General features: G+C 47.6%; 1 protein-coding gene across 3 annotated transcripts in view; it reads left to right on the top strand.

Moving 5' to 3' along the window:
• TOX2 (TOX high mobility group box family member 2) overlaps nucleotides 1-17,802 on the top strand; it is a 111,067-nt gene that overhangs the window by 59,611 nt on the left and 33,654 nt on the right. For all 3 annotated transcript variants that reach the window (XM_007464758.1, XM_007464757.1, XM_007464759.1), the window contains one exon: nucleotides 3,100-3,345. In XM_007464758.1, coding sequence (XP_007464820.1) covers nucleotides 3,100-3,345 — 246 coding nt within the window. The remainder of the gene's footprint in view (nucleotides 1-3,099; nucleotides 3,346-17,802) is intronic.

Raw genomic sequence — 17,802 nt, forward strand, 5'->3', positions numbered from 1 at the left:
AAAAAAAAAAAAAAAAAAGTTGACAACCCACATCAAGGTAGACCTCCCTGGGGAATTTGAGGGATGTCCCAGGTGAGTTTAGACACACTTGGAGAATTAGGGAGATCATAGGTGACACACACTTGTAATTAAGGAGACATAGGAGGTCACTGTAGACACAGCTGGGATATTAGAGGCACTACCATTTGTTACACACCTAGGAAATTACGGAGAAAAAATAATTAGAGATGATGTGCACATAAAACATCCACCATATATTGGGTGATCAGTAACTGGCAATGGGGGCTATATTCTGGGTAAGAGACAGTAAGGGAGAGCATTGGATTGGGGTCCTGTGTAAGAAAACGTGCTTTTGATCTTCACCTTTTAGTGGGAGGAGTTACTTTCCCAAGCTCATCAATAACAAGGCTGGACCAAAGCCTGTTTCTTGGTGCCCAAGCCCTCAGTTTGGCCTTGATCGGCACTACCTCTCAGGATTGTTAGGACCCAGAGTCTCAGGATCCAAGTCACAGACTAGAAAGCGTTGCCTTCCTTTGCAGACAGTGTAAATTAGGGGAGGAGGGAGTGAGAGCTTTTTCTAACTGTGTGACTTTCGCAGGTGAATTACCCTCTCTGTGCCTTAGTTTCTGTATCCATAAAATGGCTGTATAATAACAGAACCTCCTTCACAACGATGTTGTAAGAATTAAATGCATTAAACTTTTGTAAAGTGCTCACACCTGGCACATACTATATGCTCAATAAATGTTGGATATTTATATTCCCTGATTGAAAAAACTGCTCAAGGAAATTGTTTTTGGTAGAGCTGAGACCTACCAGGACATGGTTTCCACCTGTGTGTCAAGCTTGATCAGGAGAAACTGGATCTTCCTTGGGCCCTCTCCTGGTCCTTCTGTTACTCCCAGGCACCAGCTGGGGGACTCCCATCAAATTGGATTGAAATCCCATGGATATTGATAGAACAGCTAATGTGTATACTTAGCCATGGAGCTTGAAAGGTGGATGAGCCCATCCCCTGTCCCCCTTTGTGCGAGTGTGGAAACTGAGCTGAGAGAGAGCAATGACAGGCTAAGATCGTGCAGTATGAGATACATAACTTTGGTTTTATGCATATAGAGCAACTAGGCAGGGGTCGGTCCCCAAACCTGTGAGCTTGGTCCAGCTCTCGGAAGCAACTTCATGTGGTAGGAAGGAGCCAGATCTTGGGGTCAGAAGACTGGATCCTATTCCTGATGGCTCCGGATGCCCTTTGCCGCCAGCAGGGTCACTGCTTCCTGGCCTGCTGTTTGCCTACCTGTGAAATAATCTCACAGGATCCCTGCAGAGGGAGCCAGTAAGCAAGAGGTGGCTTGGGCTCTGGGTCCTAGGCGGGGGGCATGAGTGTGGCTAGGCACTACCCTCTCGGAGCATGTTTCTGTGGCTATAAAGGGCAGTCTAGGGCTCTTCCCCAGGAATTGTGGTGAGGTTCACAGATGGCCGAGGAGAGAGGCATTAACAACAAGCAGGTGTTTTAGAGACCATGGGGCCCTTCTTCCCACCGTAACTCCACTCGAATCCTACCCATCCCCACCCCCTCAGTGACCTCATCCAACAAATATTTACTGAGAGCCTACCCACAAGAACCAGATATTGTAATGGGCTTCAACTGCCCTAGCTATTTTAATACACATACTTAATTTACCAAAGAATATAAGGATGTTAGAAGATTGATTTCTTGTATGCTGTTGTGGTTTCATGTTTTTTTCCTTCTCTACACATTATATTTTATGACTGTTGTAAGATTTACCATCATATTCACCAGTACCTTTGGTGTCCTTCATCTGGAATATTCCCAACCATTATCTCTTCAGTTATTCCTCTGCCCCATTCTCACTGTTCTCCCTCCAGAAGGCTGATTGAACAGATGTCCATTAGACACCCTCACTTTGTCCTCTACATCTTGAAACTTCTCCTTCATGTTTTCTTGGATCCGTCTTGCAGTTCACACATAAGTCTTCTCCTAGACCTAATTGCTCTCAGAGCATAGAAAAGGAGGAATGATTCCCCTGGCTAACATAACCTTGGTACTAAAACCCAACAAAGGCAGTATGAAAAAGGAAAATCATAGGCCCATCTTACGCGTGAACTAGATGCAAAAATCCTAGACAAAATGTCAGCAATCAAAATCTAATAATACATAAAGTGACCAAGTAGGGTCTATTCCAGAAATGCAAGGTTGTTTTCACATTAGAAAAACCAAGTGTAGCGATTTACCATATTAACTGAATTAAAGGAAAAAGTCACTTGAGACTTTCAGTCGATGCAGGGAAAAGGAATTCAATAAAATTTGATGCATAATTGAAAGAAAAAGGAATGCCCTTAACCTGTTATAAAATACCTGTAAGAACCTATGGCAAATCATGCTTAGTGGTAAAAATATTGAGCTACTTAAGATAAGGAAAAAAGCAAGGGTGTCCACTCGTAACCATTTCTATTCAGCATTGTAATGGAGCTTCCTGGTCAGTGCAGTGAGGTGGGAAAAATGAACAAATAATGTTTGGAAAGGAAGGTGTCCAGTGTGGCTCGTAGCTTGTGCTCCTGGGGGAATGTTTTTACCGTTTACCAAGATGAGAAAGACCAAGAGAGGACCCAGTTGGGAACATATAAGAGAAGGTCCCCCAGCTGCCCTGGAAGACCATGGGGCAGGGAGTCAGGATACTTCAGCTCCACTCCCAGCTCTTCTACTAGTCCTGCATGGGCCGCTTTCCTCTTGGACCTGAGTTTTTCCATCTGTAAAATGGGTGGGTGTGGACAGATGGATTCATGGTGGGCTGCAGGGGCCAGATCTGGTGGGAAAACAGAGAAGAACAGGTGAACAGGAGCTGACACCATTCTCCAGGAGGGCAGGTTTCTGTATACAGGCTGTATAGTAGGAGGAAGCACCCATTTGGGGATGGGTCAGGAGTCTGACTGGGCCATCTTGACTGTGTGCCTTGCAGAGGGATCATCCCCTCTCTCCTTTGCCAAGGGGTTATCATTGTTGTTATTTTTGGTGCTGTCAAACCTGTGCTGCAGCTGTAAGACATTGACCCTCAACAACATGCCCTTTTGATGTTTTAGACCTACAACAGCCAGAACGAGAGCAACGAAGACTATGAGATCCCCCCAATAACACCTCCCAACCTCCCCGAGCCATCCCTCCTGCACCTGGGGGACCACGAAGCCGGCTACCACTCACTGTGCCACGGCCTCACGCCCAACGGGCTGCTCCCTGCTTACTCCTACCAGGCCATGGACCTCCCAGCCATCATGGTGTCCAACATGCTGGCCCAGGACAGCCACCTGCTATCGGGCCAGTTGCCCACGGTGAGTCCCTTTTACCTGCCATGGTTCCTGCTGGTTACATCAGGAAAGGGAGTTGAGGGGGAGCAGAATGCCAGTGCCTTGCTGAGGACCCTCTGCTCATGGGCAGGGTCTGGGCTTGGTTGGTTACTTGCATGGGGGTCTGCAGAATATTGGGGGTGGGCATGGAGGGAAATTTATGTCCTCACACTACTTATTTCTGAAGCTGAGTTTATAATATCTCGGTATTATTTGTTTTATTATTATTTTTAATAGTATAGTCTCATCTTTATTTTTTAAAGACTTTATTGAGGGGGACTTCCCTGGCGGTCCAATTGTTAGGACTCTTGTGTTTCCACTGCAGGGGCCCTGGGTTCGATTCCTGGTCAGGGAACTAAGAATCCCACAAGCTGCTTGGTGTGGCCAAAAAAAAAAAGTCTTTATTATTGAAATATAATTCACCTACTATACAGTTCACCTATTTGAAGTATGTGGTTCGGTAGCTTTTAGAATATTCACAGAGTTGTGTGACCATCAACACAATCTATTTTAGTACCTTTTCATTACCCCCAAAAGAAACCTTATACCCTTTAACCGTCATCCCCAAATGCCCCCATCATCTAGCCCTAGGCAACCACTGATCTACTGTATAGTTGCCTATTATGCACATTTCATATAAATAGATTATTTTTAAAATATCGTATTGCTTAAGCTAGCAGGGAAGAGGGTGATTACTGACTTAGAGTTTTGAGGATGTGTGGAAATTTGGCAGGCAGACCAGGGAAGGAAAGGACCTTCCAGGCTGAGGGAACAGCATGTACAAAAGCAAGAGGCAGGAGGCTCATGCTGTGCTTAGGAGTGGCATGTAGGTCATTCTTTTTATTGGGCTGGAGAGAAAGGACACGGAGTTATATAGGGAGAGAGGAGTGAAAGCTAGCAGAGCCTGATCATAAAGATCCTGAATACCATGCTGAGGAAATGTATGATTCTTCAGCATGGATGGTTGCTTTGAACAATCAAGACCTATAGAGGATCAGTAGAGATTTTTTTGTACAATGGGAAAACCTCCTTAAGGGAATTCTAGTACCTCTCCTGAATGACTGTGATGTGTGTTTATTTTTGCTTTTTCCTTCACAGCTAGTCACAACCCTTAAGTTCATTCCTAAGTGACAGTAATCAAACTCAAATAAGCTGATGCAAAAAAAAAAAAAGACTGAAATATCCAGGGGTGGACAAAGGGTTTCAGGCATAGCTGGATCCAGGAACTCCAGCAGTATCATTAGTGTCATCTGCACAGCAGGCATGAAGGCTTCCAGCAGCCAACATCTTCCCTGATGTCTCTGGCAGGTGACAGTTTGGGTCTTCCAGGGAGGACCATGACAGCATGGCTGGACCCACCACTGTGTCCAGGAGGAAGCAGTCCTTGATTTTGTCACAAACACGCCTATGGAGGGGAGGAGGGGCCGCTAAATTGATTTCCTATCAGAATCACATGATGTTGGATGGATCATGTTTATCTCTGCAGAGGCTGCTCAGAGGTCATGGCCAAATTTGTGGCCCAATTCTAGCAGATGCCTGGGACCTTCAGGTATACAGTTTATCGTCTAACAGTCTTAACTGTATTTTATTTATTTATTGTTTACTCTTATGACCGCCAAATCTCCTTGCTTAAAAAAAAAACCTGGTATACTCTATGTATACTTTTGAGAGCCGCGTCACTTTTGTTTTTTCGAAGCTAGTGAGATGTAAAAGGAGAGAAGGAGAGAGGGAGGGAGGGAGGAAGCCAACTCAAGCCCCACATTTTATACTGTTCAGGGTCTGACTAAAGTGCTCAATGGAAATTGATGCTCCATTTGTTGAGGAACGAGCCCATCAATAATGCAGGTTCTCCGCTTCCCCTTCTCTCTCTGAGACCTGCGGATTCCACAGCCATGTGGTTTTAATTCCACTTTGTTACAACGCTTTTACCTTAGCTGCTTGCCCAGCTAATTTCCTAAGAAAAACCTCACAATTCCAGACCCTCCTGGTTCGAGATTTATGGTAACAGAGGCAGGGGCGGGGCCCTGCAGACGTCTCTGGTGTGTACCCTGGGGAGGGCCGTGGATAAGGGGTGTGTCTAGCTGCAGTTCTGGTCCACAGTGTCACTGGTCTGGGATGCTGGTGGTCAGTGGAGACAGTGTGGGCTAGTGATAAATGCGTGGGCTCCGGCATCCCACGGACCCGTATTAATCCTGGTCCCACATCCCGAGCTTCAGTCCTCTTTTCTTGCAGTGACGTGTATCTGAGATAATGTATGTAAAGTCTTAACAAATGTCTGGCAGAGAGTAAACAATCAGGGAATATTTGCTATTGTTATTATTAGTCATAAAAATGAATTCGCACTGTAACCAAATGGCAGTGTTTTCCCATTAGTTTCATTTACCTAAAGGAACAGACTGCAGATACTCACAGGTACCTTGGTAGGGCCACCTGGTTATAATAGCTCTGATAATTACAAAGGATATTATCTATTTATCAGAGATGACCCCCCCATCCTTCCTCCTAGAAAATGCATTTGTTGGGCTCAGTCCAAATAGGTACTTTGTAGCCATTTTCCAGATTTCTTTAAAAACTAGTGCATGTTTAAGATGCTTCACAAATTCAGATAGCTTTAATTCTTCCATTAGGAAGAGTTTTCAAGGGTTCACTGGGTTTTATATTCCCTCGTTATGAAATGAAAGATAAGCCGAACTATTTTACCCAGGGGAAGGCTGCCGGACCAAGTAGGAAACCAAATAAGAACGTGTCCATCCATTGGGACTATAATGGCAAAGAGGGACAAAGCACCCTTGAAGACAATTGTTTTAAATTTGTCTGAGCTGAAGCTTGAAGGTGTGTGTCTTTGTGTATGGATGCGCATGCTATGTGGGTGATGCTGGAATTTGTGTCAGCACCCTCTAGATGTTAAGCATTGTGCAGGAGGCTTTACAAACATTTTCCCACTTAATGCCCCCAAGTTCCGAGTGAGGCAGGAACGACTGCAGTGAGGAAATGGAGGCTCAGAGCAGGTAGGTGATTGTATTAGTTTCCTGTGGCTGCTCTAGCAATTGTCACAAACTCCGTGGCTTAAAAACAATGGAAATTGGGCTTCCCTGGTGGCGCAGTGATTGAGAGTCCGCCGCTGGTGCAGGGGATACGGGTTCGTGCCCCGGTCGGGGAAGATCCCACATGCCGCGGAGCGGCTGGGCCCGTGAGCCGTGGCCGCTGAGCCTGCGCATCCGGAGCCTGTTGCTCCGCAACGGGAGAGGCCACAACAGTGAGAGGCCCGCGTGCCACAAAAAAAAAAAAAAAAAAACGGAAATTTATTCTCTCACAGCTCTGGAAGATGGAGGTCCAAAATCTGTATCATTGGACCAAGGTCAAGGTGTCAGGAGGAGTGACCTTCCTCCAGGGACTCTGGGAAAGAATCCATCCCATACTTCTCCTAGCCTCTTGTGATAGCCACAGCTGTCCTTGGCTTGTGGCTGCATCACTCCAATCTCTGCCTGTCATCACATCGCCTTCTCTTCTGTCAGAAATCTCCCTCTGCCTTTCTTATAAGGATGGTTAAGTACTTAGGGCATTTAGGAATAATCTAGGATCATCTCCCCATCCCAAGAGCCTTAACTTAATCACATCTGCAAAGACTCTTTTTTCCAAATACAGTACCATTTACAGGTTCCAGGGATTCGAATCTGATGTCTTGAAGAGGCCATTTTTGGACTTAACCACAGTGATCAGCCTTGATTGAGAGCCAGCTAGGTACCAGGCATTGTTCTGAACTCTGGATCTACAAAATGCCCTTGAGGAACTCCTGGTACAGGTGGAGAGACAGGTGAAGAGCTCATTTTCAAAAATGCAGTAAATGCTCTGATAGAATCAGTGCATGTTGCTCTGTCCCCCTAGAAGAGGCAGCTGGCTCAGATATGGGGTTATTGCTTCCTAAAGGAAGTGATGACCTGACACCAGTAGTTTATGAATGAATGAGTATAACATAGTTATTAGGTCACAAAACCAGAATTTACTGGCAGCTGTCTACCATGCACCTCTCAGTTTTAGCAGGTGCCCAAGGGATGGAGCAGCTTGGCTGCAGGGTCACCAGTGGCACAGAGGATGCGCCAATGACCAGGATGCCTCAGGTACTCTCTGCACAGGCTGAGATGTCAAGGATGTGGTCCTTGGAGCAGTGGATGAGGCCAAGGTGTTTGACAGCCATCTCATTAACGCCAAGCCCTTTTGGTTCTGATGCCAGAGGCCACCAATTCCTTTTGGTCCCCTGCCCGGCCCGCGTGGTCTCCCAGCATGCATGGGAATTGGCTCTTCTGCTTTAAAGGTATGGCTGCCGGCGGGAGTCCTATACAAGGAGCAGCGGGCTCCTTTTACAAAATTAAATATGCTTAAGCCTTCTCCCTCGACTTCAGCATCTTAACTGATTAAACATTCATTTCCAAGACAAAAAGAGTCAATTTAGTATGAAAGATATATTTTGCCAGTTTAATTTAAAGCACCGCACCTCCATCTGACCCCTATTTTCATAACTCAATAATTTTATCCTGTGTTGATTGTCTCATTTTGAGAGAGAGAGATTGTATGTATAAATCAGTTTCTAAAATACCCAAAGAAACTAGAAGAGTGGAATTTATTACGCAGCCTCTGTTACGTCTGAAATAATTTACTTTGGAGTCGTCCTTGGGAAATGCTCGAGCTTACGGTCCTGGCTTACCCAGAAGAGGAATTATCCTGGGAACGGACAAAGCTTGATGCCTCCAGATAAGTTCCTGGGGAACCTGCACCTTTTTCGAGACTAGAGAAACTCCTGGGAGAGCCTTGGGCAGGTGGAGACGGGGCTCGATGGGAAGTGAGTTCTGGCAGACTCAGCCATGGGTTCCGGTGATTTGGGAAATGTGGGGTCTCCCTAAGATGAGCCCTGTGGGTCACTAAAATTCTGTGGTCCAGTCTTGGGCTTCAGTTAGCACAGGGGTGGCACACAGCCGTCATTCGAACATCCTCCTCCAGCATCGACTCTTGTTTACTACTTTCTCTGGGAATTTGGATAAGTCACTTCTCTCCCAGCTTCAGTTTTCCCTTCTATAGAATGCGGATTGGGATTCCATCTCTGGTGAACTCACAAATAGGAAAATGGGGATAATTGCTTTGCCAGCTGTGACGCTCTGGATAAGCATATGGGTTTGGGGTTGGAGAGACCCTGCTACCACCGCAACACATGCCACTGGCCTGGGGGGCTCAAAACTTATCAACTTGGATTAAAATCCTGAGTGCTAGACTGGTAGTTTTAGACCCTTTGTGTTCTAGGGCTCTCTCCCAAATTGTCTCGCCAAGGCTGGATCTTCTGAGAGGGCTGGGGGCCATACCAAGTGAAGGGTCTTTCCTGGCTAGGATCCTAGGATGGGCTTTTGGGGAGAGGGCTGGGCAGTTTCTTAGTTGCACTTCACCCCCTTGCCTTGGAGGTGCTTCCCATGAGAGAACCTGCAGCCCTGGCTTAGGGTCTGGAGCCTGGGGGCAGGGCTCAGAGCTTATGGGCAGGGCCTGTGTATTGACCAGGGAAGGTCCTTAATATTCACCCCCCCACACCTCCTTCCCCCTTCTCTTTCTCTTCTCACTCTTCCCCTCCAGTCTCCTCTCTCTGTCCTCCTCCCTTCCCTGACTTATTCCTTCTCCACCCAGGAGACTTGGTCTCCCTCTATTTGATTCTCACAAATTGAGATGCAGGGGATCCCCTCTGGAGTCTAAGAAAAAGGGACCAAAGACCCCCAACCTTTGGTCGTCTGGTCTTCTGAGCCACAGGACCAGTAGAGACACCTCCCCCTGCCCCATGCATGATTTGTTTTTCTTTGTTGTTGTCGTTGTTTTACAATTGAATCAGTTAGTTTTTGCTGTGTAACAAACTACCCCAACATTTAGTGGCTTAAAGCAAACAATGAACTTTTACTATTTCTTGTGCTTCCGCGGGTCAGCAAGGTAGTTCTTTTGATCTGGACTGGCTTGGCTGACTTCTGCGGCCAGCTTGCAGCTTGGCTGGAGCTGCATGGCCTAGGATGGCCCTGTTCACATCTCAGCAGTTGGCTGGGGTCAGTGGGGATGACGTGGTCACAGGTCTTTCCTCACATGGTGGCCTAGGCTTGTTCACATGGTGATGGCCACAGGGCTCCCAAGAGCATCAAGAAAGAGGCTCCGATGTGCAACCACCTCAAACCTCAGCTTGCATCATATTTGCTAATGTCCAGAAATAGACCCCACCTCGTGAAGGGAGAAATGGCAGAGTCACATTGCAGAAGGGCATGAATGCAGGGGAGGGCAGGAATTTGTGATCATATTGTGTGTGTGTGTGTGTGTGTGTGTGTGTGTGTGTGTTTTGTTTTCTTGATGTATAGTATTACCCAGTGATTAGGAGCGTGGGCTCTGGGGTTAGGCCAACCTAAGTTCAAAATGCAGTTCCACCATTTGTTACCTTCCACCCTGTGACCCAGAGCAAGGGGTTAATTGCCCTGGGGCCTCAGGTTTTTTCATATGTAAAATGGAGGTAGTGTTACTTGCCTTATTGGAGCTTATGGGGATTCAATGATCAGATGTAGGCAAGCACCCAGTTGCCTGGCACACAGTGGGCATGCAATAAATGTAAGCTACTCTGTTTATTAATTTATTCATTTCACTGATGAGGTTTGGGTATCTATGTTTGTCCAGCCTGACCTGCCTGGGGTCGGCTTTGCTGGAGCCGTTGTTGGGCTGAGTCGCCAACGTGGGGCTGGTCCAAGACGTGGGTGTCGGGGAGGGCAGGTCAGAGGCTGGGGGTGGACAGGGGACGGGCATATTCATTAAACTAGGGCCTTGGTCAAGGCTCAGCGCTTGAGAGCATCAGCAAAGTGACAGTTCCTCTGCTTGCCAAGAAAGTGAGGGCCCCGAACCCAACTCCTCTTGGCTGCGTGACCAGGGGAAGGATCCATCTTAGTAAAAGTAGGGTGTCTGCAAGGGCTTCTACAGCCTGAACTTTTCCTGGTTGCCATGTTTTTGGCTAACTTCCCTCTGGAGGTGGGAGTGGGGTACTTATCTCCGAAATGGGCCTCTGAGGCTCCTACACGGGGGCGGGGGGACCTGGAGTCCAGAGGTTTCTTTATATTACGCAGAGTCCATAAGAAACTCCTTCCCCCTGTTTTTTAGAGGCAATAAGCGAAAGAAATGTCTTTTTACATTTCATAAAACTCGGAAAAATGGCTTTAAACAGCTTTTGCTCCCCTGCTATAATTATTTATTTTCAAACAGTCCTGCAGGGGACTGCTCCGTTTTCTTATCCTGTACTCCTTTTTCTCATAAATGAACCATCACTTCAATAAATCATTATGAAAACAGAGACTAACACCGGCTCTGAAAGGTTGAAAGATTTATGTAACACATTTATGTTTCCCATTTTCTCATTCTGGTACTCCGCTGCAAAAGCTAAGCTAATAAAAGCTGCTATTAATATTTCTTGTTGCCTAGCAACCCCAGAGCGGGAGTAATAGCTTCAGCTAGAAAAATAGATGACCGATAAGGAAAAATTCAATTCTTTTATTATCTCAGGGGGAAATGGCCTTTTACTGGAACCATTATGATGTAGGAGTATGAAGTTGAACACAAAAGATGTTTTTGTGTGTTTGTTTTTCTATTTTTAATGAACATTATTTTACCTCCACTGACTCTTTCAGGGCACTTTTGTTTCCTTTTGCACCCCACCACCAACCCCATCTCTCATGCTTAATTTAGTAGCTATAGTAGTTAAGAACCTGTCAGCGTATTTTAGTTTAAAAAATGGTTTTTGCAAAGGTTTATAACGCAGCCATAAAAATTCAGTCCCTGTTAAAACTCAGGCCAGTGATAAGCCAACACACGGGCTAGTTCTCTTCGAACAGGCTCACGTCTGTTGAGAGATAAGACTCATGGTTTTCTCGAAGAGGAAGGTCGGGAAAGAACAAAACGTATTCTTTTCCATGTCCCAGTGTTCTTTGGAACCCAGGGAAGCTGTCTCTTTTGAGACGGGTTTGCTATAAAGTTTGAGGGGTGTTCAAAGCAGGAAAACATAGGGCTCTTTACTGAGCACCTGCTGTGTACAGATGTGGTGCCACTGCCTCTTCCCAATAACCCTCTAAAGTAGGCAGCATTTTTATCCCCATTTCTCAGATGCAGAAACTGAGGCTTAGAGAAGCCAAGGAATCAGCCCAAGGTAGCATGACGCCATGATGTTTCACCCCTTGGTGCTTTAGCGTGGCGTTTCACAATTCTTGGACCTACCAGTATTGGGGGCAGGATCAGTTTCTGTTGTGGGGGCAGTTCTGTGCGTTGGAGGATGTCTAGCAGCATCCCTGGCCTCTACCCATCATCCCTGGCCTCTAGGAGCACCCCCCAGTCAAAATCACCCCTGTTGGAGAACCACCACATGCTGTTCCCTCTGCTTGGAAGCCCCTTCCCCCCTGTCAACCTGGCGGACTCCTGCTCCTGCGTTAGCACCCAATTCAGAAGTCATCTTCTCTTGGAGGCTCTCTGGATCCTTTGGGCTGGGTGTAGGCACTTGCCTCCATCACAAAACTTGAGGATGTAGCCAAAAACTCAGGAATCAAGATAAGTCATTTTTTTCATGCAGTATTTTTATAAACCAAAATTACCACCAAAAAATATGATGTACTGTGTATCAAAAATTTAAATAAAGGTGAGATCAGTCTGAATTCATGGAAATATGTGGTTGGCCATTTAGATGCCCGTCTGTACCACCAGCCTGTCACAGCCTGAAGGCTGGGTCTGTGCTTTATGCTTTTCTCTGGCACCAGCATCTAACAAGGGCCTGGCTCGCAGATAACCCTCAGTCTCTGTTTATCGACGGAATGAATGGGAGAAGGGAGATTATTGTCCAGGGTCACACAGTGAGAAAAAGGGTAGATATGGAACTTGAATCCAGGTCTCTGGCTCCAAGCCCAGTGCTCTCTGCACCCTTCACGCCATATATGGGGTGAATCGAGGTTGCCCGCAGGGTGGTATCTAAGTCACAGGGGATTCAAAGATGCCCTGGGGTGCCCACAGCCTGGGGGAGGGGGAAGGGTAATGGCAGCCATGATTTCAGCTTGGTGTCCGCTTGGCTCTCCCTGTGGCTGTCTTATTCACCCACAACCCCTGTGCCAGACAAGAGCCAGCAGCTCACTGATATGGAGGATCTCCAAGAACAGAACCATGATGGCTAGCCCCCTGGAGCACCACTCACACTCCCTGTGGTCACAGATTCCTTATCTTGGCCTTTGGAAGGCAAGGACCACTCCTTGTTTGACCCCTATATCCTCTCGGTGAACTTTTTCTAAATAAATGGATGAATTATCTGTAATCTGCTAACATTTATGTAGCATTTATTATATACTTGACACCCACTTAAGCCCTTTATATTTGTTATCTCATTTAATCCTTCATCCTGTTGAAGGGTATTATTGTTGCCATTTTGCAGATGAGAAAGACAGAGGCACAGAGAGATAAATCACTTGGCTACACCACCACTAAGTGGTGGCGCCCAGATTTGAACCCAGATGGGCTGACTCTCCAGCCTGTGCACTCCATTAGCCAACCTGTATAGCCTTCATGTGAATTATTGAATGAGCAAGGGGGTGAATGAGCCAAGATAGAGAAGCCCTTTAACCGACTCTGAGTCAAGCCATTCACGTTCATAAGTAACCACAGCATGAAGTGTGAGGTGCTAGCTTGGAGTGAGGAGCAGAGGAGTGCTGACAAGCTCAGAGGAGAGTAGTAGCAGGGAGGACCTCCTGGAGGTGGTGGCCTTGGGGCTGGGCCTTAGGGGCCAGAGAACAGCAGCAGAAGCCTGAGGGGAGGAAACTTCACACCTGCCTGGATGTCCTTATTCAGACCCAATTGCCACCTCTTCTGCTGAGATTCACCAAACGGTTGTGATGTTTTACGATCACTTAGGTGCCCTCTGGTGTCCGTCCTCCCCACCCCCTGCCAGGCTCCTAATCGGAGCCATGACCCTCTGGCCGCGAAGGGTGCAAGGGCCAGGCATTTAACTTCCTTTCTGGGCCAGATGCCCAGCTCAGAAGAGTACCTCTCCCTCTGAGACCTGCTCCCGAGTCACGAGGGAGAATTCACGGAAAATCTCAGCAACATTCGTCAGCTGCAGCTTCGATATTACCCAGTATAATGGCTCATTCCTCCGAGTGCATATTCAGTACCACGTTTGGGAAAATGAGCTTTTAATGTACCATGGGCATTGCTGAGAAACCATCTCTGGCTCGGCAGAATGTCTGGAGCACATAAAACTTGAGATCTATTGGAGTCATTTTCCCCTTGCTCTGCCGGATAATAAAAAGTCAGTCCCATGCCCTCTTTCTCTCATCTTGTGGCTTTGTCCATTTAGAACTCGGGGTCTTTATAAAAGGCAGCAACACAAATAAAACTCATCAAAATATTAAGGCTCCAGAAGAGAGCATCGATATACTCCTGAAGTCGAGACACCAAGAGCATTTCGAGAGGAAGGGCATCCTGGGAGAGGTTTCAGCACACCAGCTGGCTTGGGCTGTGGCCCCAGCTGTGATGGTGACAGCCGGGGTCCAAGTGGTAGCACTTAACCGGGAGTATGGAGTCTCTTGTGCCCTGGTGGGTGACCTTGGGCGTAACTCCCTCTCTCTGAGCCTCAGGTGAGATGGAGCTGATGCTATTTACCCCACAGGGTGGCTGTGAGAACCAGATGTGTGGATGGATGGTCCTGGTGCTTAGCTTCTTGTGTGAGATGTAGCAGGTGTCCGATACGGGTTTGTTGAATGACTGAGTGAGTGAAGAAATGAAGGAAAATTAATGCTGCCTGTGTAAACACCTCACAAACTGTAGAGTGCTGCCTACATTATTGTTGGTAAATAACCCAGATGGGGACCCTATAGTCTATTCCATCTTATGGCCCACCTTATCTCATCTAACCCTCCCATCAAATTTGGAGGGAGATGGAATTAGCCTCATTTAACAGATGCGTACCTGAGACTCAGAGGGCAAGTGGCTTGTCCAGAGACAGCCAGGAAGTGGTGGAGGCAGGACAGGAACCTCGTTCCCTTGACCCCAAGTGTCTTGTGCCCTCAACATTGCAACTCAGAGCCTAGTGGCTGGGGGAGAGGCGGGTGGGAGCTCCAAGGTCAGATGTGTGATCAGCTGTGTGACCTCAGCCGCCTACTCACCCTCTCTGTGCTGCAGTTTCCTTATGGGATATTTGCAAGGAGTAAATGAGATATTCCAGGTGGTGTCCAGATCCGTGCCAGAGGGAGGTCTACCTGGTTCCATAGGGAGCTCTTAAGCATGAATTAGACTCCTGTGTGTGGTGTCAGTCATTGGTCACAGACCAGGATGGGTGGGGCATGTGTGTAAGTTCCTAGGCAGAAAGGCTCCCATTGGCCAAGGGCAATTCTTAGAGAAGGAGGCAGCCACGAACCTTTCACAGTCAACACTCCCAGGAATTGTTCTCGTTGGGGCTCCAGCAGTATCTACATCTAAAACAGGATCCTATGGCCAGCAAGATCAACATCACCTGGGAAGTTGTTAAGAGATGCAGATTCTCAGGCCCCTCCTGGGCCCTCAACCTGTGTTTAACCAGCCCTCCAGGGGATTCTGATCCCACTCAGAACCACTGGATCGCCATCATCCTCAGCTGAGTCCTGAGTTCTCCGTTGTTTTTGGACACACAGAACTGTCACTTGCGTTTCTGTCTGCCTTGAGAATGTCATCACACCTGTGACAGTTGCAAACCTTTTTCCCCAGAGGATGCAGAGGATCCACACCTCTGCCTATGGCTCCTGACTCGTCCCAGCCCCCCATGCCTCCTTTTGGCTAGGCCTTAAAGCAGAAACCCTGGTGTGAGGGCCATCCGCAGCCTGGGATCAGAAGGACTTCAGGCCGCATCTCCTTAGATTGTGAGGCTTTAATTGTGCACCAAGGGCCTATGCAGAATTAGAAACAGCATGTACCGGGGGAAAAGAAAGGGAACCCAGGCCAGGGGGATCACCAGGACCTCTGTGTGACCTGGAGGCAGGATTCTGCTAGCTGTGTCTTGGGGACTGTGTGGTGTGCCAGCTAAGGGCAACCAGAGCAGCCTGTTCTCAGAAATCATGAGCGGACAGAGTATGGGTTGTCGGACCAAAAGACTCAAGCGACATCTGCAGCCCTGGCAGCAGCTGGACCTGATGAATTAGGCTTCGGCTAAAGGCACAGGGCGACAGCAAAGCATGGGTCCCCTGCCCGAGATCCTGGGCCCAAAGGGTCAGCCTGAGGCGGTCACTCCTCCATCCCACAGGACTCCTTTTCTCGCTTGGGAACCCCAGACCTCAGACCCCTATGCCTTTGCACATAAGATTCCTCCTCCCCGCCCCCTTTCACCTGCCTTGTGTACGTGATGTGTTCTTACTTGCTGTGCCCCTGCTAGGAGAAGCGGGTTAACTCCAGCCAGCAAATTGGCTGTGCCCTTCTCTGCACGTCCCCACCATTGTGACCTTGGTCACAGTAAACTGGAACTGTATCTTCTCATAACCCCCAGTGTGGTAGGGACCAGGTTCTGTGCCCAGGTTCCGCACATAGCGGAAGCCTGCCACCCACGCAGGTATCCACAGCGCAGGTGACCAAAGGCCAGCCAATGACACCAGAAACAAAACTGTCCTCTGGGAATAGGAGCTTAGCCTCTGCTACGGCCCCTTACCCTGGACACTCGTACCGTGTCTCTGTGCCTGGCTTTGGACTTCCGGAGACCTGGATTTAAATCTGAGTCCCTCCAGCTGCTTGCTGTGTTGAGCAAGTTACCCACCCCCTCTGATCGTTAGCTTTTTTTATGCATAAAATGGATATGTTAATAACCCTTACCTTATGGGGTTGTTTTGAAAATTAAATGCTATAATGCTTATAAAATGCTCAGCATGGTAGCCATAACAATGCTATTATTTGTCTCTAAGCGCTTCGTGTATGAGCTGTTTCTCTTCCCTGCCCACCCACATGGAGGACTCTGTATCCTTTCTAGTTTCCCCCAAGAAATCTACCTGCCCAAATATTGGTAGAGAAAGTTGCTTCCCTGGGGGTCTTCTGGGGGTACCCATCATGTTGACACATGTCTGCGCTCCCGAGTCCCCTCTTGGCCAGACTGACACTGTGATGACCTCACTGTCTCGTCCCTGCCCCCATGGTGTGTTCGGCGTCAGGATCCTCTTGGTTCGGCCTCACACCATAATCCCCTCAAGTTCAGCATCTGTCCCCAGACCTACAGATCTAGACGTACCTCTGAGCTCAGCTGAATGAAGGCTCCTCCGTGAATAGGACCTGCCTTCCTTAGAGGTTAGTTTAGGGCCCCTTTGGTTTAAACTGAGCATCCTTGGGTCCACCCTCCACCCTGAGCAAGGTATTGGTATATTTCTCAATACAAGTTTTCTCCCAAACAGGGATTCTGGTTGCATTAGTTCGACTCCACCAAGAAGCAGCACTAGATGGGATTAGACATGGAAGAGGTTTGTTGAAGAGGGAGAAAGAGAAGGCGGGAGGTGGGGAGAATTCCAGACTGTGATGCAGGTTTTATATCTATGGAAGGGAGGGAGGGAGGGAGGGAGGAAAGAAGGGAATCGTGAGTTCCATTATGCCAGAACCCAAGCACATGAGACTACAAGACATTAAAGCTGTATTTCTTAAATGTGCATGTCCTTTTAATCATGGACATGCAATAAGAAATACATTTACATTAGGACGCAGTTGACAGATATAGATATAGATACATTTAGTACGTGGCTTGCACTGTATTTTCTATTCTTCGTAATTCTATTTTAACATTTTCAATTTTATTTCCATAACAAAATACTCTTCTGAACTCATTAAGCTGATTTAACCACCAGCGGGTTATGAACAATGATTTGAAAAATGCTGTACTAGAGGGACTAGAAAGTCTTGATGGGGGATAAAAGTTAAAATGCAAATGAAGTGATCAGTCATCACACTATCCTGTGGTTTAGAAAATCAAACGGCTTCTTTTGTAAAAATTTGGCACCTTTTTGTTTGTTTGTTTGTTCGTTTTTGCGGTACGCGGGCCTCTCACTGCCGTGGCCTACCCCGTTGCGGAGCACAGGCTCCGGACGCGCAGGCTCAGCGGCCATGGCTCACAGGCCCGGCCGCTCCACGGCATGTGGGATCTTCCCGGACCGGGGCACGAACCCGTGTCCCCTGCATCGTCAGGCGGACTCTCAACCACTGCGCCACCAGGGAAGCCCAAATCTGGCATCTTTGTTAGAGCTGGGGAGAAAAAGGCAATTTTCTATAATGCGTGATTTGAAGAAGAGAGAGGCATGAGTTGGATGCTGATGACAAGGTGTTTTCAAATTAAGATGAGGTTAAGAGAGGCTAGCGGGGAGGGAGGTGCCAGGAAGACCTCATCCTCACAGTGCAGGGAAGTTGGTGGGGCCAACTCTTTCC

The sequence above is a fragment of the Lipotes vexillifer genome, unplaced genomic scaffold (genome assembly GCF_000442215.2).
Source record: "Lipotes vexillifer unplaced genomic scaffold, Lipotes_vexillifer_v1.1 scaffold53, whole genome shotgun sequence".
NCBI lineage: Eukaryota > Metazoa > Chordata > Mammalia > Artiodactyla > Lipotidae > Lipotes > Lipotes vexillifer.